Source organism: Mercenaria mercenaria, chromosome 1 (assembly GCF_021730395.1).
Source record: "Mercenaria mercenaria strain notata chromosome 1, MADL_Memer_1, whole genome shotgun sequence".
Classification (NCBI taxonomy): domain Eukaryota; kingdom Metazoa; phylum Mollusca; class Bivalvia; order Venerida; family Veneridae; genus Mercenaria; species Mercenaria mercenaria.
Window position 1 is genome coordinate 70,274,738 of NC_069361.1, and position 23,294 is coordinate 70,298,031.

At 34.1% G+C, this 23,294-nt stretch overlaps 1 protein-coding gene across 1 annotated transcript in view; it reads right to left on the reverse strand.

Annotated features, from left to right (window-relative positions):
- The window catches only part of LOC123534620 (serine/threonine-protein phosphatase 4 regulatory subunit 4-like), a 73,438-nt gene continuing 50,144 nt past the window's right edge, over nt 1–23,294 (reverse strand). The window contains exons 14-25 of the mRNA XM_053553069.1: nt 19,971–20,135; nt 19,307–19,489; nt 18,650–18,755; nt 17,247–17,584; nt 16,219–16,349; nt 15,983–16,014; nt 15,242–15,349; nt 12,880–12,936; nt 10,825–10,915; nt 9,863–9,945; nt 9,077–9,122; nt 1–8,067 (exon numbers count right to left, since the gene is read on the reverse strand). Of these exons, the coding sequence (XP_053409044.1) occupies nt 8,049–8,067; nt 9,077–9,122; nt 9,863–9,945; nt 10,825–10,915; nt 12,880–12,936; nt 15,242–15,349; nt 15,983–16,014; nt 16,219–16,349; nt 17,247–17,584; nt 18,650–18,755; nt 19,307–19,489; nt 19,971–20,135 (1,359 nt within the window). The 3' untranslated portion in view covers nt 1–8,048. The remainder of the gene's footprint in view (nt 8,068–9,076; nt 9,123–9,862; nt 9,946–10,824; nt 10,916–12,879; nt 12,937–15,241; nt 15,350–15,982; nt 16,015–16,218; nt 16,350–17,246; nt 17,585–18,649; nt 18,756–19,306; nt 19,490–19,970; nt 20,136–23,294) is intronic.

Below are 23,294 nucleotides of genomic sequence, written 5' to 3' on the forward strand. Positions count from 1 at the left end.
TTTGATACAGCACAGATAATCTATTTTATTCATAATCTTACAACTATTTTATAATCATACAATGTATCTGAAAAATAAAATTTTATCTTACAATTAACAACAATTAACAAATACATATCATAATTTCTTCATGTATACTCGGTAACTGTGAAATAAAAAATCATGATTCTGTCAAAAACAAGGAAAAAGACAACACAAGAAAGAAATTGAAAATTCATAAATAATCAATTCATGTTTATTGCTTAACACACATATGACACATATTAAGCAATGTTTACACAAGACATACTGGATTTCTGACCTGGAAATTATTCAGAACTTTACTAGAAGTAACAAAACAATAGCTGAAAAGGTTATTTGGGTTTTGTTTTACTTACTGAAATATTCCCATCTATGGATACTAAATAATATGACAGGAAAAACATATAAGCATATGCATTGACAAATGCAACTAAGTAAGCCTGCAAAATCAGGCCTTTTTGTATAATTTAAGCCTTAAGTTTACCCCAAGAAAATAAAAACAGTGATATACATGTAATCTGTTGAACAAAGAATAGGACCTATGATGTCATTCATACACAAATACTTGTATGAGAAAAAACTCTCTAAAATAGGAAAGGATCTTTAACTAAAACTTTAATCATTAAAGCCTTCAGTTTGGAGAAATGAATGTTTAACAATTTTTACTAACATATTGAAACCAACACCACAAAGAATAAATTATTCTGTAAACCATCTTGCATTTTATTTTAAGTGAATTTTATTCAGACTGCAGAATAGAGCACTAAAATTTAGTTTTTAAGGTATCCGTTCCATAGATATCTGAAGATTTCCCAGAAATGATAAATATTTAACCTCTCCATGTAACACAGAAAAACTTCCACTTTCATCTTTTGTAATTACATGTACATTTGCGTTTGACAGGAAAACTAAAGTAAAGCTATAACATTAAATAACACTACTCAGTGTCCATCAGTTGTCTATTACCTTGAACAAAAAAGTACAAGTTGAATGATAATATGAAAAATACAGCCTAATATATGCAAAGAAAAAAATCTGACTCAAAATCAAAACGAACATTTGTAAGCAGGTAGACAGGAATCACTTTGTGAGAAATTGCACTGGACTGGTAAGAACAAATACAGGTAGAAGAGAACTCAATCAACACACCAATATACAGTCAAATCTGTATAAAAAGAACACCTGTACATAATGACACCTGAATATAAAGAACACCTTTATATAAAGACAATCTATCTATAAATACCAAGCTTGACAGATCCCTAAAAAGCGGACACAGTGTTCCAGTGGTAAGACTGTTCAACCCCCTCCAAATGAAATTACTAACACTGGGATAAAAATCTTATGTATCGGTGCTTTACACCTGGAACGCCAGAGAACCAGGGAAGCTTATGGAATTGGAGCGTTTTATATATCGCACACTGTCCTCCAACTTAAAAATTTCTAAGAGCCTTCTGGAGGAGTCACCCATATGGGTCTCTGGTGGTGACAATAAATAAGCTTACAGACACAGAATCCCAAAATGTGGTATTTATCTAAAGGTGATGTTTTTTTTTTACAGGTTAAAACACAATCAGAATTTCAGAAATGAAACAAGATATTTATCCAACAGGTGGAATCTGTCCACAGGTGATCTTGTAGTACAAGTTTGACTATACATATTCCTGAATCAAGTCAAAGACAAAAGGAAAATGAACATTGAACAAACACATTTCACAGGAAGCATGACTGAAACTCCCTATAAAAACACACTGGTGAATAGTGAAACAAATTCTGATTCTGTTTTAGTATATCTTATTTATGGAAGAATAAGTTTTGTTAAACTGGCCAAAAATTACCTATACTCTGACTAAATACCAACAAAACTACATTTTTCTATTCAGCACTCGTGCATAACACTGACGCATGGAAGTTTCCCTACCAATAAAAATGCAAAAATAGATATAGGAGAATCAAATCATAATAAAAGTTTTCTCAGAAGCCAACTTTAACCTGTAAACATAAAATGACAGAATTTGGCCAACATTTTCAATGTACTGAAAAGTAAAAAAAAACTTAAACAGTCATTGCATTCTAAACAAAACATATAATTGAGCCGTGCCATGAGAAAACCAACATAGTGGGTTTGCGACCAGCATGGATCCAGACCAGCCTGCGCATCCGCGCAGTCTGGTCAGGATCCATGCTGTTCGCTAACAGTTTCTCCAATTCCAATAGGCTTTAAAAGCGAACAGCATGGATCCTGACCAGACTGCGCGGATGCGCAGGCTGGTCTGGATCCATGCTGGTCGCAAACCCACTATGTTGGTTTTCTCATGGCATGGCTCAATTATAAAAAAAAAGAACACAATACTTAACTGAATCCTTTCAAAAGCAACAACAAAAACAAGAACAACAAAAATAAAAGAATCTAAGCTACAGGGACAATCTCATTATGCCAAACATTGCATTTTTTTTCTTTTCTCATATTGCAGGCTATTATAAACTAATTTGTGGTTTAAGGGATATTTAACTACATTCTAACTAATGCAAATTCTAATAATGGTTTAGCAACTGCAAAAAAGAGCTATAATTTGGTTGGTTATAGAAATATTCAATATTATGACTACTCCAAGATAACGACCATCTCAGAAATACTCTAAATGGACTGAATACAAATTTAAGTACAATAGAAATCATATAATGAGTTCTAACCTCAGCACAAAAAAGGTGAAAAGTGCTTTATCATGCAGTTATCTTCTTCTCTTTTTTTTTTGCACTAAGTGGACGATAAATCAAAAGAATTTGAAATTACCTGCTGAGGTCTTACGAGCAGGCTGGAATTCAATATGTACGGTATGTTTTATATGGCCAGAAGTTGACAGACACAAAAAATTATCTTACTAAGTATTTTGAGAGATTTGAACATAAAATATAAATGGAAAACTGCTGCGGACCATACTAATTGTTCAAGTGGGCCCAAGGCACTAGAGCCACCAATGTCTGAGCAAGTGGTGTTTAAATGAACATTGATTAATTTGCCAAAAAATAAGCACACTTTCTTTCAAGTGGTGTTGTTATATGAAATCTGTATGAAATCATGTCATCACAGCACGGCCTCGTCATATGAATCTATGAAAATATTTTATTAAATAAGTTTTCTTTTTTTTGTGTGTGTGTGTGTGAAATACAGTAAAGACTGTCTACAGTGACCAACCTTTGGAGAACTTCAAAAAGGTAATTGTATACAGGGAGTCTCTATACACAATCTGACTAGGAGAGGTCTTGGTTTAAGGCAAATAACACATGTTCTAGTAAGCATTTTATTAAAAACATTTAAACACTCTTAACCCTCTGATAAAACATGGAATATTTTAAATGACCTTTTAGTCTGCTTCACTTTATTTTCATATCGATAATGCGATGACGCAGTTATTAAGATCTAGGACTACACTCAATGATTTGTACTGGAAAAGTTTCTCCATTTAAGAGAATGGGTCAAAAAGTCGTTATAAAGGTTCGAAGTTGTGGTTCCGGGCAAACAAATCATAGTCGCTGTACGCATCAGACAGAGTTGCTAGAAACAAGCCAATTTTAATGTAAAATGCATTGGGAGGAAATAAAAAGGTCGTTGTAGACGGAAAGTTGCTGAAGGCAAGGGGACGCTAAGGCAGTCTCTACTGTATATTGAAATGTAACACAGAGTAAATCTTATATCTTGTCAATAAAGCTAGTACGCTGTGTAAATACTTCTGAATGTTAACTAACCTTAAAATTAAACTAAGTTAATATGTCTGTGTTCTGAACTATGTCTGTATTGTTAGTATAAACTAAGAATGGTACTAGTATATGGCAATAGTGGCTATATGGCAAAAGCAAGAAAGCACCTAGAATAGTTTTTCCTATTTAAAGTGTAGCACAAAACCCCTCTCACTGAATTTTGCATAAACTGAAAAAATCTACCCCATGTATTCCGTAAGAATGACAAAAACTTTCCATGTCTTTTTCAGATTTGTTAGCTTAGTGGTAGTGGCTGTTTCAGATACAGGCGGCCACGAGTTTAGTTCCCTGGCTATGTCAAACAAAAACATATGAAAAGGAACCAGTAGCTCCCTTGTTTGGCACTCAGCTTTTTGAGAGAAAATGGCTTCTCTCCTTTCAAATCCTCGTGGCGAGGAATATGAGCTGTTGGAAGTGATTAATACACATTGCTTTTTTTTTGTATGTAGCAGAACTTGACTCACAGTTAAACTAAAAATATAGCAGTATAAAATCAACTCTCATTTTTCATTAGTTGGAAGTACATTGTAAAAAGATTTATCCTTGAAAATTTAAGTATCTGAGACAGACATTGGCAGAAAAACATTTTCAATAATTTTTGCAGAACTGAAATAATTTTGCGGGGTTTTTGCCATTTCAATGAAATCCATGGGAGAGGTTTCTTCAAGATCTGCAAAGTGAAGTCAAGGAGGTTTTGTCCATCTTCCACAATTACATACTACTGTGAATTGATAAATAATTTAATTATATATAATAAACTATTCTAAATAAAATAAAAAAATAACTTGGATCAAGTGAACATAACATACAAGGTTTGATTTGGCTTCTAAGTTTACCAATATAAATAACAAAAGTGAAAGAAAACACAAATTCTTCAAAATCATACTAAACAGTACTTTTAATTATTAACTGTAAAGCATGCAAACCCTTTTTCAACACAGGAATTCCTTTTTTATATATATTTTTGGCTTTACATTGTTTTATACTGAAAGATGATGTGTTCACAGCAAATGAAAATACATGTATCCATCTTTTTAGATGTAATGAAGTAATTGGTAATATTTAGGTCATTTCAACTTTTGAACAACAAATAAGAAATGGTGCAGTTACTTCAATTCGTTATGTGTGTGTTATGGTAAATTTCAGAAATTTGTAAACAGTTCATCCTGTATGTTTCTGTAGAAAAGTACTTCCTGTCAAGTCTAAAGTTACACCGATACAGTTATAGGTCATTTGCAATTTTCAAGCTCTTTATGGTGAAGGAAGACCCTAGGGCCCCTCCTTTATTATTTCAGGCATTGGTGGGCACCTGGGTAGAACGTCAGGCCTTTCTTTAATCAGACAGATAGCTTCCTCAAATGAAAGACGTCTTGACTTTAGGATTTGAACCCAAAGCAGCAAGGAGCAAGTGACTGCAGAGGTATCTACATTTTCTAAGTAAAGGCAAAAAATATAAGACTTTGTGAACATACAATTTCCATTACAAATGACTTAAAAGTTCAAGGTCAATTTTAATACACAGGTTTAACACTACCGGCCAAAAAAAAAAAAAATCAGAACACGAAAAATACTGAATTTTGTGTGGTTTTGTGAATAAACAATAAAGCTAGACAAAACAAATTGAACCAAGGTCAGGGCCGGGCTGTTCTAAACTTTAATCGGCTGTTAAACCAACCACCAGTTAAATTTTGATTCAAAATACTAGACTTGGTGGGAAACACTAGTATGATGTTTTGATTTCATTGTAAAGATTTTTCAGTGTTCATAATTCTTACCTCATACATTTGTTTTCTAAGTCTTCTGAAATGTCGAAAAAACAAACCTAAAAGTCAATCAACCGTTAGCTTAATCGCCTGTTAAAGTTTCGAACAACTGGGCCCAGAACGATATACAAGGAAGTATGAAACAGGAATTACATATAAATGAATGCATATACTGTATACGGTAATCATTTTACCGTTACTATATAAAATTTCTTGATCTCGACAAACTATGAAATTTTTGTACATACCAGACCTGTACTAAAGATCATCTCTGAATAAAAGCCAAAAAAAACCCTGTTTATAAAGGTCATTATTACTACTTCTAGTTACAGGGTCGATTTACCTCTTAAAAAAAAGACAACACCTGTTGTCAAAGACAAATTCTGTCATTTTCCAATGGTGGTCTTTTCAGACAGGTTTGACTACATATCAATACACAATGTATAACAAGTAAGTTTTCTAGACGAAAGACTGAAAAAAGTTTAAACTGGTATATTGTTCAATTTTTTTACTTTGAATTTCAATATGTACAAAATACACTGTTTATATGGAATAACTCTGTTTTGGAATGTAACTGACTAATGCTCCTACTATAGTTGCATAACCTGAATACAGAGCCTGCAAGGGCTTCTGTACTAAGAAATCACGGATAATAATTCATACCTACATGTATCAACAACTCTAAATATAACAGAACTTTAACTTGAACTGAATCAGCTGATTGGAAGTAAAGAAAGCAACCTAATTTCTCATATTTTTTTTAGTTTACAGGTACTGACTTGCTGAGAAAAGCAAAAATCACTAAAATAAAACAAGATCTGAAACTCTCATAAGTACATGGAGCAAAATCTCGTAAAATCTCATGGTAACAAAATGAGATCTCTTTTATTAATAAAGAAGCTTGCTTTGCACTTTACTTAATAAGCTCCTTTGGGATTCATAAACTGATCAGAATGATATGTGTTTTAATGAGAAAACAGCCAGTAATAATTCTGTTGTTTATTACAAATGTACTTCTTTTGGAAAAGAGAATTGACAGTATATTTAAGGAAAGTGCCAAATAATTATAAAACAAAATCCGTAAGCACTTATCATTAGGAGTGCAAATCAGTCTGTTTAATTAACTTGGCTCAGTCTTTTCCTAGTTAACAACTATTAAAAAATTTGGATTAAAAAATTATTATTGCCGTTACGCTATTGTGTTTAAAGTCGCTGTTATTTGCAAAAGAGAAAAACCAGTAATTATATAATTTTGATTTAACAAGTTTTCCCTGCCTCGTTTAAAAACTGTTAATGAAATATTTTTCTACATCTTTAATACATAGTAGTAATTTATATAACTGACTTGTAAAAAATGCCTTGCAATCAGACTTTTTTGTACTTAACAACAATACAGAAATCTTATATTTCAACAGTTTATACCAAATATGGTATGTAATTCTCAAAACATTTGTTTTCTAGATCACTTTCAGTACCACATACTTTCAAGATACAGTCCTTGTAGCTCAGTTTAAATCTCTGAAACTGGACATGCACCACACACGTAATTCTCTGCATCAAAAGCATTTCACATCTTTATAACATAGGCACTTTGCACCCTCCATTAGCCTTACTTGAAGATAATTTAAGGAAAACTCCAGCCAATTACAGTAACTGTCACCTTAAACAAATTTCTTTCCATGCATATATTACCATGTCATAATTGCATGGATTTGAATGTAGGCACCAATAAATGCATATCTCCACTGACCACATTTTGGTGTTCATTTTCTTAAATATTAAGCATTATTCAATCACAACACCAAATCACTATGACTGCTTCAAATTACATAACATCAGTTTCTCAAATGAATGAAAGCACCTCGCAATATAAATGACAGTTAGTGCAACTTCAGGACACACAGAACACATTCTAGTGTATATGATAAACATGAATCTTGTACGACTTTACTTGGTATCACGACTCCAAATCTTGACTGCAGCTTCCAGCATAAATTCAGTTTTTATCAGGATTTCTTAACCATTATCACGATTCCTCGTGACCCTTCAAAGCCTCCAGTCTGCATTAGTTTAGCCAGTATCTGTATCGCCACGATTCAAGATCCTGTAATATCATGATCCAAGGTCATGTTATTCCTGCATACATTACTTCTGAATTTCAGATTTTAATCACACTTGTACTGAACACTGACATCCAGATGTAGTCATAATCACGATTTGTGTACAACACCATTTTAAATCACGGCAACACAATTCCTGCATTAGTTCAATCTTTTTCTGTAGACAACATTATTTGACATCAGGTTGTATCAAATCACAGATTTGTGATCCCACAGTGTATGTTTCATTTCAGCTTGCATCATTTTGTCAAAATCGTGATCACATGAATTCAGTTTGTATCACGTTTCAAGAGTTGATCACAGACCAGCTTGTGTTGATGTGTTACAATTTTGCACCTACACTAGAGTTTATCAACAGACTTCACATTACATGTACTGTACACTATCATTTGGATTTCTTGGTTCTGAAAATAACAAGAATAATACATGATACAGTATATTGTTCTTGTTATATGTCAGTACATCTACTTTACACTGTATCTCATGAAATTTCGTGGTTTTGGTCAAAATGGCAATTTCGTGGGGATATGAATTCGTGGATTTCAACTTTTGAACATAAAACAAATGGGAATTTTATTTGTTCGTTGGGATTAAATTTTGTGGATTGACACTACAACGAAATCCACGAAAATTAGTCCCCCACGAAAATTAATGATTTCACAGTATTGTTTTCTTTGTTAAATAATGTCAGTACAAATACTACTTCTACACTGTACTCTTTTTTCGTCACTTATGGTAAGTGTATACAGTAGTGAAGTGCTGATTAATCACAGCTTCAACAGATCCTAACTGAACTGTCCAAGAGGAGATAGCCAATGAAAGTTTTCATCATTGACAAAAAATGCCTCCAAAAAAAGATAAATCTAGTAAAACTGCCATCTAAAATAAAAATATCAGCCGCGCCATAAGAAAACCAACATAGTGCGTTTGCGACCAGCATGGATCCAGACCAGCCTGCGCATCCGCGCAGTCTGGTTAGGATCCATGCTGTTTGCTAACGATTTCTCTTAATTGCAATAGGCTTTGAAAGCGAACAGCATGGATCCTGACCGGACTGCGCAGGCTGGTCTGGATCCATGCTGGTCGCAAATGCACTATGTTGGTTTTCTCACGGTGCGGCTCATATTTTGTACTTCCTAAGTTATTGCAGTATCCATGTTGGGTGACTGATGGTTTGGAGGGGGAGGTAAATCACATGTCTCCTCCAGTAAAACATCTATAAGGACTAAAAAGTTCCAACTGCTCAAGGTCAAAAGTTATGCAGGATTTTTGAGCAATCCATATACATATGCAGAAAATATGATTTTTGTTTTATAGACTTAAAGAACAAATCTGAAAATTTGAAAGGACCATCTTTGCTTCACAAAAACAAGTAAATATTTTAGATTTTAAAACTAATAATTACCAACTTACTTTGATGTTGGAATGCTTCCATTACTACTTTTTCTTACTGGTTTATCTGTAAAAGAGGACAATATAAAATATGATAATTTTAAATTTGAATACCTATAAGTCTTACAGTAAAGATATATTTGAGCCCCGCCATGTGAAAACCAACATAGTGGTTTTGCGACCAGCATGGATCCAGACCAGCCTGCGCATCCGCACAGTCTGGTCAGGATCCATGCTGTTCGCTTTCAAAGCCTATTGGAATTTGAGAAACTGTTAGCAAACAGCATGGATCCTGACCAGACTGCGCGGATGCGCAGGCTGGGCTGGATCCATGCTGGTCGCAAAGCCACTATGTTGGTTTTCCCATGGCACGGCTCATTTAACAAACATACATTTTTTTTTTTTTAATATTACAGATGAACCTGCCTTAGCCTGCCATCTGTATAAAGCAGCCATTTGCTTTAAGCCTGCCTTCAGCAGACAGACTGTGTCACACCCTTAGCTGGTGGCTTAATACAGGTGTTACTGTACAAATGTATTTCTTACATAAAACTGACATTTTTTCATATGGAACTGCTTTGCTACAAATTGTATTAACAATGAAAGATTTTTTTTTATGTAACAAGACAATTTTTTTTAGATATAACCTTAATTGTAATTTCACTGTTTTAGTCTTGCACATCAAGTATAACGTAGTGTGCATCAGGATGGACACTTTAAGCATAAAGGTAAATATGTGAATACCAGGCTGTAAGTTTATGAAAAAGATTACGAGATAAATAATAAATAATCAAATTAAAGTGTAACCTGAGGTAGAGGTGGGAGAGTTATTGAAGGATCCACGCCGAGAAGATGCCTCGGATGATGCCAGCTTTGAGGTGGAAATTTTCCTGCAATACAATGTCACACTATAAAATCATTAATAGTCACTGGGGGACTAATTTTTGTGGATTTTCATGGTTGCATTAATCTACAAAATGAAGTCCCAATGACCAGATAACATAATTCATTTAACCTTTAGCCTGCTGGCAGCAAGTAATTCTGCCTTTGCGACCAGTGCAGACCAAGATCAGCCTGCTGATCATGGTCTGCAAATTTTGCTATTCAGTCAGTAAATTTTCATTGAACATACCTTCGATCAATAAATGGAATTGCCCAAACTGAATGATGGACCAGTCCATTTTAGAAATTTAGCAGGCTAAATGTTAATCTTCAAAACTTATAATCCACAAATTTATATCACCAGAAGATAGCTATTATAGATGAAACTACGAAATTCCATTTCCGTTATATTTAATGTATTCACAGTAATAAACAAATTTACTTATTACATTTTTAGGGCATACCATCTATCCAATCAACTTGAATCAGTGCAAGGGCCACAAGACTAACAATTAAGCTCTCTACCATTTCAACAATTTAACGAGAAAGAATTCCCCCATTTTGTTTCTTAGCTGTCTTTCGTGTACATTTGAAAAGAAGAAACACTAGTGAGAAAGTTACATTTAACATCTTTAAAGCATCCAAATAAAAGATGATTTCATTTGAAGTAACGTGTTATGGGAAGCCCTTAGGTGGATGTCGGGACAAGACTTTAGGCTCAGGCATCCACTGGGGATAGCCAATACCTCCTGCATGCCAGCTAACTCCCAATCAGAAAACAGTTTAAAGTTCTTTTGTTTATGTTGGGTTTACAGTCACACCGATACAATTTAGGGCTAAGGCGACATTGCAAAAAAGGTTACTGGATTAATCGGTAGTATGTTTACCTAGTAGATCCTGAGCCTGCACTGCTGGGTGTGGGTACCCCACTAGCACCTGACCGAGTTGTCTTTGTACCGGATTTGCTGGCTGCAGAATCTGGAAAAAAAAAAAACATACATGGTAAAGTGATTGCTCATGAAAATAACGATGTTTCATTTAGCTCACAGCAATGGAGCCTATTTAATTGATAAAAGTCACAACTGCAATATATAAAGCATCTTGTTCATATTCTTTAATAGCAAAAATGAGGTTTATTATTTGCCAAAATGTGTATTTTCAGATAGTTTTCTATTGCATAACTCTAGTATATCTCATTCAGTACAAAAGAAATGATCCAAAAGGATTAAAAAGTCCGAGATGTTTTTGTAATGATGTACAAAATCAACACTATAACTGGGTTTTTACAAATACTTAGAGCATACAGAACCTAGCATATATATTATTTATGTCATGAACATTATGCATGCACAAGTTTCTTAATGAGCCAAAAAACTATTTCTACCTCTTCCTGCTATAATAAACCATATCTTCCAGATAACAAGCCAGAAAAGGACAATTTCTCAAAGATACAGTCTTTGCAGTGGCTTTCTTTAAAAGGAACAATCAACAAAATGTGCAGAACACCAGTTCTGGTAAAAAAATACCCCAGTGATTAGATACAGCTGATCAAAATAGTGTACTGCTATAGGTCAATAAGTGCAATGGCCACATGCACCACATTCCCATTTATCAGCCACTGCCAATATGCTGTACTGACCTGTCTGTTTGTTTAAATATTCAAATTTGTGGAAATATGTATCACCAATACAGAGGTATGGTCTATTGTCTGGAAAATATGGTAGTGACATAAGACATAGTGAGTTGTGTATTTTAAGTATGGGAACATACAATATACACTGCTGTAATTTCCAGTCATGAACATTTTATGCATCTAAAAACTTTACCAACAACACTCATGCAACATAGGAAGTTTTTTTACACATACCACCAAAGTTTGATAATTATGCAATATTACAAGAATATTATAAACCAGTACCTTATATAGGGGAAAACACTGACAAAAACACAACTACACAATAGTACACAATATAGCAATATCTTATGTACAATAGCTTTTTACCATCTCTAAGTCGAGTAAAATTGTTCCTATAAGCTAAAATAAAGATACAAAGATTGAAGAAGGTAAGAACATAATTGAGCCGCTCCAAGAGAAAACCAACATAGTGCATTTGCGACAAGACCAGCCTGCGCATCCGTGCAGTCTAATCAGGATCCATGCTGTTCGCTAACAGTTTCTCTAATTGCAATAGGCTTTGAAAGCGAACAGCATGGATCCTGACCAGACTGCGCGGGCTGGTCTGGATCCATGCTGGTCCCAAATGCACTATGTCGGTTTTCTCATGGTGCGGCTAAATTGTGATTTTAGTGTAGCATTCAGTAAAGTACCAATCACCTGATGTCTTAAGGGGATGTGGAAAATGTTTTAGAAATCCAGGAGTTTGAGCAATCCGAACATAAAGAGGCTTGGGATCACCTGAATTGCTTCAGTCAGGCTGGGTGCTTCAGCCTTTGTTGCTCAAGCAAATGACATTTCAGGAAGGAACTTCTGAAAGGATGTTTAAGCTTTCAGACAAATAATTTGCTAACAGCACAAGTATAATTTTACGAATATAATCTAGTATAACCAAACTTTTATCAAGTACGGGAAAAGAGTTTTCCAAAACAGATTTATATTTTTGATATTAATCCATTTATTTTGCTGTTCTTTAACCACAAACGAAACAGAATAAAATGGTTTCAGACAAAAATGGAAACATTATGCTTCCCTAACAATAAATTCATGCAATTCTTTCCAGGCTTCATACACTTGTTAAAAATATTCTCTAAACATCTGACTTAACCTACACCCAAGAAGACATTCCAAAATAACTGCTACCAGAATATTATGGACAAACATTTCATGCGACACATAATAAGACTAGCTTATTTACTCATACATACAGTTATCATGCTAGAATATATATTTTTCGACAACACAAATCATTCCGAATCTGCTATACCTGACTTTGTCCTTGCTAACTTTGACCTGTTAGCTAGCGGGATTCGAGATTCACTTTCTGTTTCAGAAAATTGTAAAATACAGGTTCGATATATAGGTACTAATAATGTTTTTGAGTAGTGGTAGTGCTAAATGCTATAGACTGATGATGTGAGTAAAACATATAATTTTTTAAGTAATTTTGTATGTTGGCTAGTTTCTTCTTAACTTTTTTCCCGCAACATTCAAATTTCACTATATATTGATGACCTCTGTACTTGAAAGGTGAGAGGTGTATGAATATAAAAGAATGCCTATGACAGGGATATAAATCAGCAGGGCCCAGTAGACCATGGCCCCTAGATTTTGGGCTGGGCTCCTAAATTGTTGGAGAAAATGCAAATATACCTAATGTTAAACATTTATTTTTGATAGTCTGGGCCCCTAAATGAAAATAGCTAGTTTATATCCCTGCTATGACAATATAGTTATGATGTTACGGAATGACGTGGTCAAATAGTCTGGTTGATATGACACTGCAGGCTTGACAAGATTCAAGTCTTGAAAATTCTAACATGAGACGACAAGTTAAAGAGAGTTTATTTAACTATACAAGTCACATTAATTTTTTTTCCATACAATTACTAAACAAGAGCTGTCGGAGGACAGCAACGCTCGACTATTCAACAGCCTTGTCAATTGAATGAATACAAAAGTCGAAAAAGGGGCACAATTTTGTAAAAATGGGAGAAAGGGTTATGGAACCTTCAAAGTGCTTATCAGCTCATAAAGTGAACAAGTGCATGAAGTTTCAATCCTTTCCCATAAGTGGATACTGAAATACCAGCTTACATACAAAAACTTAACCAAAAACTGCTAAGTCGAAAAAGGGGCATAATTTAGAAAAAAAATGCAAAGTAGAGTTATGGGACTTATACAGTGCATGTCAGATCATGACAGTAAACAAGTGTGTGAAGTTTCAATCCATTCCCATTAGTGGGTACTGAGATACCAGCTTATATACAAAACCTTAACCAAGAATTTCTAAGTCGAAAAAATCCATACTGTTCATTTATCCCCAAATCCATACTGTTTGTTTATTCCCAGATCCATACTTTTCATTTATCCCCAAATCAATACTGTTTGTTTATCCCCAAATCCATACTGTTCATTTTATCCCCAAATCCATACAGTTTGTTTATCCCCAAATCCATACTGTTTGTTTACCAACTTGTTTACTAAATCCATACTCTTCATTTATCCCCAAATCTATACTGTTTGTTTATCCCCAAATCCACACTGTTTATCCCTAAATCCATACTGTTTGTTTATCCCTAAATCCATACTCTTCATTTATCCCCATACTGTTTGTTTATCCCCAAATCCATACTGTTTGTTTATTCACAGATCCATACTGTTCATTTATCCCCAAATACATACTGTTTGTTTATCCCTAAATCCATACTGTTTGTTTATCCCTAAATCCATACTGGTTGTTTATTCCCAAATCCATACTGTTTGTTTATCCCCAAATCCATACTGTTTGTTTATCCCTAAATCCATACTGGTTGTTTATTCCCAAATCCATACTGTTTGTTTATCCCAAATCCATACTGTTCATTTATCCCCAAATCCATACTGTCTGTTCATCCCCAAATCCATACTGTTCATTTATCCCCAAATACATACTGTTTGTTTATCCCTAAATCCATACTGGTTGTTTATTCCCAAATCCATCATGTTTGTTTATCCCCAAATCCATACTGTTCATTTATCCCCAAATCCATACTGTTTGTTTATCCCCAAATCCATACTGTTTGTTTATCCCCAAATCCATACTGTTTGTTTATTCCCAAATCCATACTGTTTGTTTATCCCCAAATCCATACTGTTTGTTTATCCCCAAATCCATACTGTTCATTTATCCCCAAATCCATACTGTCTGTTCATCCCCAAATCCATACTGTTCATTTATCCCCAAATCCATATTGTTTGTTTATCCCCAAATCCATATTGTTTGTTTATACCCAAATCCATAGTTCATTTATCCCCAAATCCATACTGTTTGTTTATCCCCAAATCCATACTGTTTGATTATCCCCAAATCTTTACTGTTTGTTTATCCCCAAATCCAAACTGTTTGTTTATCCCCAATAAATACTGTTTGTGTATCAATTTCAGTATTTCTATGCAACTCATTAGCAAACAGTATGGACTATATACGATTGCAAGGATGTGCAGTCAGATCTGGATCCATTCTGGTCGTAAAGCCCTTAAGCTAGTTTTTGCACAGCGATGCTCAATTTCATTTAAAAAGATTTGTGCAAAAAAAGAACAGAAAACTACTGATAATGCTAAAATGCTAAAAGCAGTGTTAGATATACCTTTTACTGAGGCAGTAGAACCGGTGTTAGAGTTGGTCGTACTTGGCGTACGTTTTACACCAGCTGATTCACGTTCCTGTTTCACACTACTCGAACTTCCACTTTTACCTGTAAATGTGCACAAATACTGCAAACTGGCAAAATCACACAAAGAATGAGAGAATAAGGGATTTCTTCTGACTACTGAGAGAAATAAAAGCAAAAGAGGAATAAGGGAAAGTGTCAGTACAAAAGAACAGTTAAAAAGGCAGTAAAATGTGAACAAACCCATGTACCATATAACTGAAACTCTTCTGCTGAAGTGAAAGAACTCTTGAGTTTTAAAGGAAATAAATATAATAAAGACAAACCAATGCTGGGTGGTGTTTCATAAAGAATCTTACATTAAAAGCTGAAGGAAGAAGTTCATAAATGTGATAAGTTCAGAATCCCAAAACTGGAGGTTTTTTATCGACATAAATTAATCAAGTTATCAGTTAGTAAAAAAACAAAAGGTGTAAATCTAATCAAGTAATAAAAATTGACTCTTCTGCTTTCGGATATGCCTTCTTATGATCTTCAATGTGTGCTTTTGAAGTTTTCCAGTTGCTATTTATTCCTTAAAATTCAGCTTGACACAAATCTGTAAATTCTGACTGAAGATTCTTTATAAAACAAAAATGCTCCAAACCACCAGCCTAAAAAGTGTTTTCTTCATCTAAATGCGCTTCACACAAGATCTACAGTAAAACCTATATTTACCCTTTTTTGGACTGGAATTTTTGATGTGCCATCTTTATGTCCTTTCTGTTTCGCTTTAGCTTGGCTGGTTGCTTATTTCTCATCTCCCCGCATTCTGAAGACATAAATTTTTCATTTCAAAACCATCTCTCTCTACCCATATAATTTTTTTTAATGTTAATGGAATTACATCTCTGGTTTTCACAGAAAAAACGTTACTAAGGTTTATCTTGCGCATGCCAGTTAAAAGATCATACACTTTTCCACTAGAACATTTTCTATCTAGGCTGATGGAGTAACAATAACATACCAATTCAATAAGTTTTTTCTCTTCTGTTTCCTTCTTCTGATCTTCAATATCTTCTTCCATCAAGATCCGTCGTGACAACTGAAATACATAAAAAATAATCTTTTTACACAAAAAAAAAAAGCAAACATTCAAAACCCTCTTATAAGAACATAAATATTATTTAACAAAACTTTATCATACATAAAGTAATACAATTTTACCATGACACAATTTTTTCTTTTAAACAAAAAAGACTGTATTAATAAATCCTTGTATGTCACAGTAAATATGAGCCGCGCCATGAGAAAACCAACATAGTGCCTTTGTGACCAGCATGGATCCAGACCAGCCTGCGCGTATATGCAGTCTGGTCAGGATCCATGTTGTTCGCAAACGGTTTTTCTAATTGCAATAGGCTTTGAAAGTGAACAGCATAGATCCTGATCAGACGGCGCGGATGCGCAGGCTGGTCTGGATCCATGCTGGTCGCAAATGCATTATGTTGGTTTTCTCATGGCACGGCTCAATTATATCAGTGTCAAATGTCAGTGACATGCTGAAAATTAATACAACATAAAACAGGTAAAAAACAGTGATCCTAATGATCACAGTGTTTTTTCTTCTTTTATCATTATTGTCTGGAATGTGCCCTTGTGATATAGTTCTTTCACATCTGAATTCCAAGCAACATTTCTAATCAACGTTATTTGGAGTTTTTTTTATTTCTTAAATATTTTTGCTTATCAACCTGACCCCTAAGTCTTGTTGTTGCTGATATGCTTCGATACATCTTCTGTATACACAGTGTCATTGCTTTAAGCACGAAGCCAAGTAATATTCCTTTTTAGTCTTTTCTACCACACAAATTACTAACACAAATAGATTTAGTCTATCAAAATTAAACAAATGACTGAAAAAAAAACTATTAATAAATGGTTCGTTTCACATACAGTCCTGTACAGCATTGCATTTGTATCAAAGAAAAACGTTACATACCCCAGATTCCATATACACAGGTGTTTTATCCATTTCTTCCACTGCACATTTTATTGCTTGACTAACATCCCTATCTTTCTCCCCGATTAATAATCTCCGAACACATGCATCCAACTGTTGCGAAAGTGTCCTGTCACTCGGTAATTTTAACAAACGTTTTAAATCCGGTAATATTGAACACAACCGAAAACGAATATTTGCAATAGGGTCAGTGTGTAAGCTTAATAAATACTCGAAAAACGTTTCCTTGAAAAACGACTTGGAATAATATTCTATAGTCACTCTACAAATGTCAATGAATAGACTCCTATGGTGGCAGCTTTTACCATGGCAGAAATCTGAAAATGTTGAAACATAATCGTTAGTTTCTCTCAGAAACAACAAAATATGCGAATTTTCTGCAACTTAAAAATAATTCTTAAATATTTCTTATTGGCTAATGTTTATCAAAATAGAATAATTTAACACAGATTTATCTTATCTGATACACATCAACCTTGGAATACTAGAATGGAATAACGTGACAATTTTTCATATTTGATACAAGGATGTGCAATACTGAACTTTTATTACACATTCCACCCCACAATGTCAAAATAAATACTAATGCTGAACTTAAATCAGACAGCATTATGGGTAATTAAGTTATGACAGAGGCAAGCAAGTTTGCAGATAAAGAAGGATGGGGAGTGTAGACTTTTACAGTATTTCACTTATTTGTCTTTAACCTTTACCCTGCTAAATTTCTAAAATAGACTGGTCCATCATTCAGTTTGGGTAATACCAATTATTATTCGAACGGGTTTTCACTGAAAATTCACTGACTGAATAGCGAACAGTGCAGACCATGATCTACCTGCATGAATCTGCAAGCTGATCTTGGTATGCACTGGTTGCAAAGGCAGACTCACTTGCTGCCAGCAAGCTAAAAGTTAACTTTCCTGCAGGTTCAGAAGGAACAAGTTCCAAGTTAGACAGTGCGATACTGATACATCAGAAATATATAATATCTGTGCTTATTGTAGTATAACTTGTGCCTTAAAAATTGTCATTTAGAAGTTGTGAGTAATCAACTACTGTTTTTTCTATTCTTTTTTGGGGGGAAAGGAGGTAGGACGCACTATGAGGGAAAGTCACTTTGTAATGACTAAAATAGGTGGGAAGTTGCACCAAAATAAAAGTATTTTGATACATATGTTTCATTTGTGAAGAAAATGAAGCACTTTGCCTTGTGTTTTAAATGGTATGGTTAACATATATACCAAGAGTTTTTGCTTGAATATGCAAAAAAAATCATTTAGGGGAACAAATATTTCTCAAAAAAAAGGGAAAAACATACTTTTTATAGGAGGAATTTCATCCCTAAAACTGTCTAAGAAAACTGTGAATGGAAAGAAGCTAACCTGTCACTAATGTATTGAGAAGTTCTGCCCGCTGTTCCATCTTCTTGAGATTTCTCAGCAGGAATAATGTTGAGCGTGCTGCTGCTAGTCTCACTGGTAATGCCCTCTGTTAAATTTATATATACATTTTACATGAAAATTGTTGATAACAAATGGATACAGTATCAGAGAAAACTGTTTAATTCCACTAAAACTTCTTTTAAAGTCTATTGATCAAAATTCTTAAAGCTGAGTCTAACAAGATTTAATGAATTGGAAGCTCTTTGAAACTTTCAAAGTTGATCTCTTTTTTGGCCATCAGTGAAGGTGACAAGCATAGATGCTTAAATCATGGTAATTTCATGTCTTATTAACTATATACATTGTCTGCTGTAGAATGGTTGATATTTGCATGAATTCATTTTTGCTATTATTCGATCACCTAATTAAGATTTCATTTCCTATTTATATTGCATGAACAAACTTGACAATAGTGACACACTAAAACATAGCTAATATCATATTGGAGGAACTAATACAATAAAATATTTTGATTTGAATGCCCCATTCTTAACTATCCCATTGTAATAGGTCTTTGCAGACATACCTTGGTAAGTGCATTCTCCTGTCAACAATATTTAAACACTAAACAAAATGTATGTGACAGATGAAACTTACAGCTTTCTTGAGTTTGATCAAGAGTACTGGAATGATTTTATGGTAGATGTTTTCACTGTTTGTTAAATGTTGAAAACATTTGAAGTGGTCTATTATCGTCTCCTGTAGTCGCCAGTCATTGGATGCCGCTATCACAATCTCTGCAGATAATATTGCTGGTATCAGGTCCGCTATCTGGTGTTGCTGCGAGAAAAAAAAGTGAAGTGTTGTGCATCATTTTGAAGGAAAATTTTAAAGACAATCTTAAAGACTTTGAATCAAAATATGAGATACAGTTTAAAATTATCAATGACTTTGATTTGATCTTTTTCTTTATGAACTTTCAATCTTCATTGTCTTACAGAAATAGTCAGAAAATGTTGTCTATTAGTGTTGTTTGGGTAATTATCTTATGCGTGTCATAATGTACTATAAAGAGGTATATTTTAAATGATAATGCATTTTTCAAAATGTGTCAATAAGCACAAATGTCTACTACCAAAAAATCCTTACAGGAAATGCAGGTAATAGACTTTCCCTTATACATTTGTACAAGGTATAATTTTATCCCTTTTTTTTAAACGAATTGAACCACAGACTTTGTCTTCAGCGCAAAACAACAATGTTGACAGATATATTTTAGTTAATTCCTGTGCAATGACCTTAATACACTGAAGAGACTAACCTTGACTTCATGCATGGCCTGATGGGTAAGTGGACCACAAACCGAGGTGAGAGTCTCTGGCAGATGTGTTATAATCCCCTTCAACACCTCCGTGTTTTCATCTCGCAGCAACGTGATCATATCTCCCTGAAGGTTGCTCACATGGCTTCCCATGATGGCAGCAATCTACACAGAAAACAGACAATTTATAATAAAGTGTATCTAATTTTTGTTCAGTAATTATCTCCCTTGGTAGCAAAAGATATGAAATTTGCTTGCAACAGTTTTAAATTAGAACAACCAAGTATCATTAAACTGCGTTTCCAACCTCTAGAGGTTTTTACTGCAAGAATTTTCTATCATGAAATGACAACTTTAACAAGAGCCATGTCAGACATGGCTAATCCCCCCACCGGGCATATCATAATTGAAGGATGTGGTCTGCATCAGGGGTTTTAAGATGTGAAAGAAAGAATAAGTCAGTAGTGAGGTGGTTTACTGCTAAATTTTATTAATTTTCATGAAGAGTATAACTATGATGTTTTTCTATATGGCTACTGTAAAAAGAAGGAATGGAAAGCTAACAGGGAACAAGAGTGCCAGAATGTCACAATATATGCCCGTCAAAGCAAATTTCTTTACTCTAGCAGCTGTATTTGCAAATGGAATGTTAATTTTGTGGTTGTTTAGTAATCATTGTAAGTCTTTTGTTTTTTAAAGTCCACAAAAAAACTCCTTACTAGGTAGAGATACCTTTTATATAATAAAATTAATAAAATACACCTAAAACTGGAGAGTAACATCTATGCTGTACCACAGAAAAGTGGTCTTGTTTTTTCCCTAGGGTCAATTATAAAAATGTTACAATATAAGTTATTTATAGTAACAACTAAGGGAAGTTAATCTTTATAAAAAAAAAAAAAAAAAAAAAAAAAAAAATTGCAAGTCCACACAAAAATCTTTATCAGGAAGAGACTGGTCAAATACACCTCAAAATTGGATTTAGCATGTTTGTTGTACTACAGAAAAGTGGTCTCGATTTTTCCCTACGACTAGTAATGAAAAAGTTACAATAAAAGCTATTTAAAGTAACAACAAAGGGAAGTAATTCTAAAGAAGGGAACTGCGCATGACACTTCGTCTCATGATGGTGTATAATTGTGCCAAGTTACATCAAAATCCCTCCATGCATGAAGAAGAAATGCTTCGGACAAAGTCATTCTTGTATCTGACCTTTGGCCTCTAAGTGTGACCTTGACCTTAGGCCTAGTGACCTGGATCTTGCGCATGACACTCCGTCTCGTGGTGGTAAACATTTGTGCCAAGTTATATCAAAATCCCTCAATGCATGAAGAAGAAATGCTCCGGACAAGGTTTTTATTCTTGTATCCTTTGACCTCTAAGTGTGACCTTGACCTTAGACCTAGGGACCTAGTTCTTGCGTATGACACTCCGCATCGTGGTGGTAAACATTTGTGCCAAGATATATCAAAATCCCTCCATGCATGAAGAAGATATGCTCCGGACAAAGTTCTTTAAGAAAATATGATAAAGGGGAATAACTCAAAAAATAGGCAAGGTAGAGTTATTGTTCTTGCACACTGCACTTCCTCCCAATGTGTTCCATCAGTGTATGAAGTTTGAAGAAAATCTCTCCAGTACTTTTGGGGTTATGCTCCGGACAAAATGTTTTAAGAAAATATGATAAAGGGGAATAACTCAAAAAATAGGCAAGGTAGAGTTATTGTTCTTGCACACTGCACTTCCTCCCAATGTGTTCTATCAGTGTATGAAGTTTGAAGAAAATCCCTCCAGTACTTTTGGAGTTATGCTCCGGACAAATTTTTTTAAGAAAATAAGATAAAGGGAAATAACTCAAAAAATAGGCAAGGTAGAGTTATTGTTCTTGCACACTGCACTTCCTCCCAATGTGTTCTATCAGTGTATGAAGTTTGAAGAAAATCCCTCAAGTACTTTTGGAGTTATGCTCCGGACAAATATCGTTGCGGACGCACGGACGGACGGACGGACAGACGGACGCACGGACGGAGAGCATTTCTAATATCCCCTTCACCTTTGGTGGGGGGATAAATAATAGTGCTAAACATAATGTTCTATGATTTTGATATATACTGGGTTTTTTTTTTAAAGTTCATAGATTACTTGTAACAAGACATGTTTTGGGGGACTGGTAACCAGGTTTAAGTTATTCTGAAGGCAAGTTTTGGGGTAACCAAAGTTTAAATTATTTTGAAGGAAAGTTTTGGGGGACTCATAATAAAGTTTTTATTATTTTGAAGGCAGGTTCTTAGGGACTGGTAACAAGTTTAAATCATTTTGAAAGCAATTTTTAGGGGACTGGTAACCAAGTTCGAATTATTTTGAAAATACCCAATTAGTTATTTCAATTTCAATTTTTTTTTATGTTTGATTGCTTTTTTAATAAGATCTGAAATGCAACAAAAAAGGCTACGTAATACACGAGCCTTTTTATACATCTGCTGATGTGTATCAATATTTTCTTGTAAATTCTGTATAAAAGTAGCAATAAAAAATACACAACAATTCTGCTTATCTGTAGATAATTCTTCTTCAATCAAATATACTGTAATTTCATAGATCAATAGACCCCGAGATAAAAACTAAGAGCTCCTTTATATGAAATTGGTTTCTATCTAACATCCCTTTTGATCAAAGCCATAACCATTCCATCAATAACTGTTTTGGTATTCCCATGTTACACAAAAGCTCGAGACTCCAATAAAAACTGCGATTATTGGCAAATAATTATTTCCTCAGATGCAAATTACCTAAAGAATTCTGACAACGATCTTCATATTTATTGTTATTGGACTTTAGTACAAATGTTGCTATTATGACATGTTTGTTCCCCTGGAGACAAAACATGGCGTCCAAGTATTCTGACTGACAACATAAAACTTCAAATTTCATTAGTTTTACCATTATCGCACTGGGAAAAAAAAAATTATAGCATGCATGAGAGGAGCTCTGATGCAACCCTGAAATTGTTCACAAACATGCATAGGTCCCATTACGCTAAAAATTTTCAGTTCCCAATAAGGAATTTCAATAACTGTATTCACAGAAAAGCATGTCTTTCAATATTGTTTATGAATTCGCTCACTATATTTATAAAATGCTAGTAATTAGATATTATTAGTTTTCATGTAATGTATTCACTTTCATGAATAAATACTTTTTACTGTAAAACTGTTAATATTTGTGTGGGACTACTTTTTTTGGATTTCATCCTCGAAATTCAATCCAAGCAATTTATATTTCCATTCATTTTATGTACTAAAATTAAAATCAACAAATTCATAC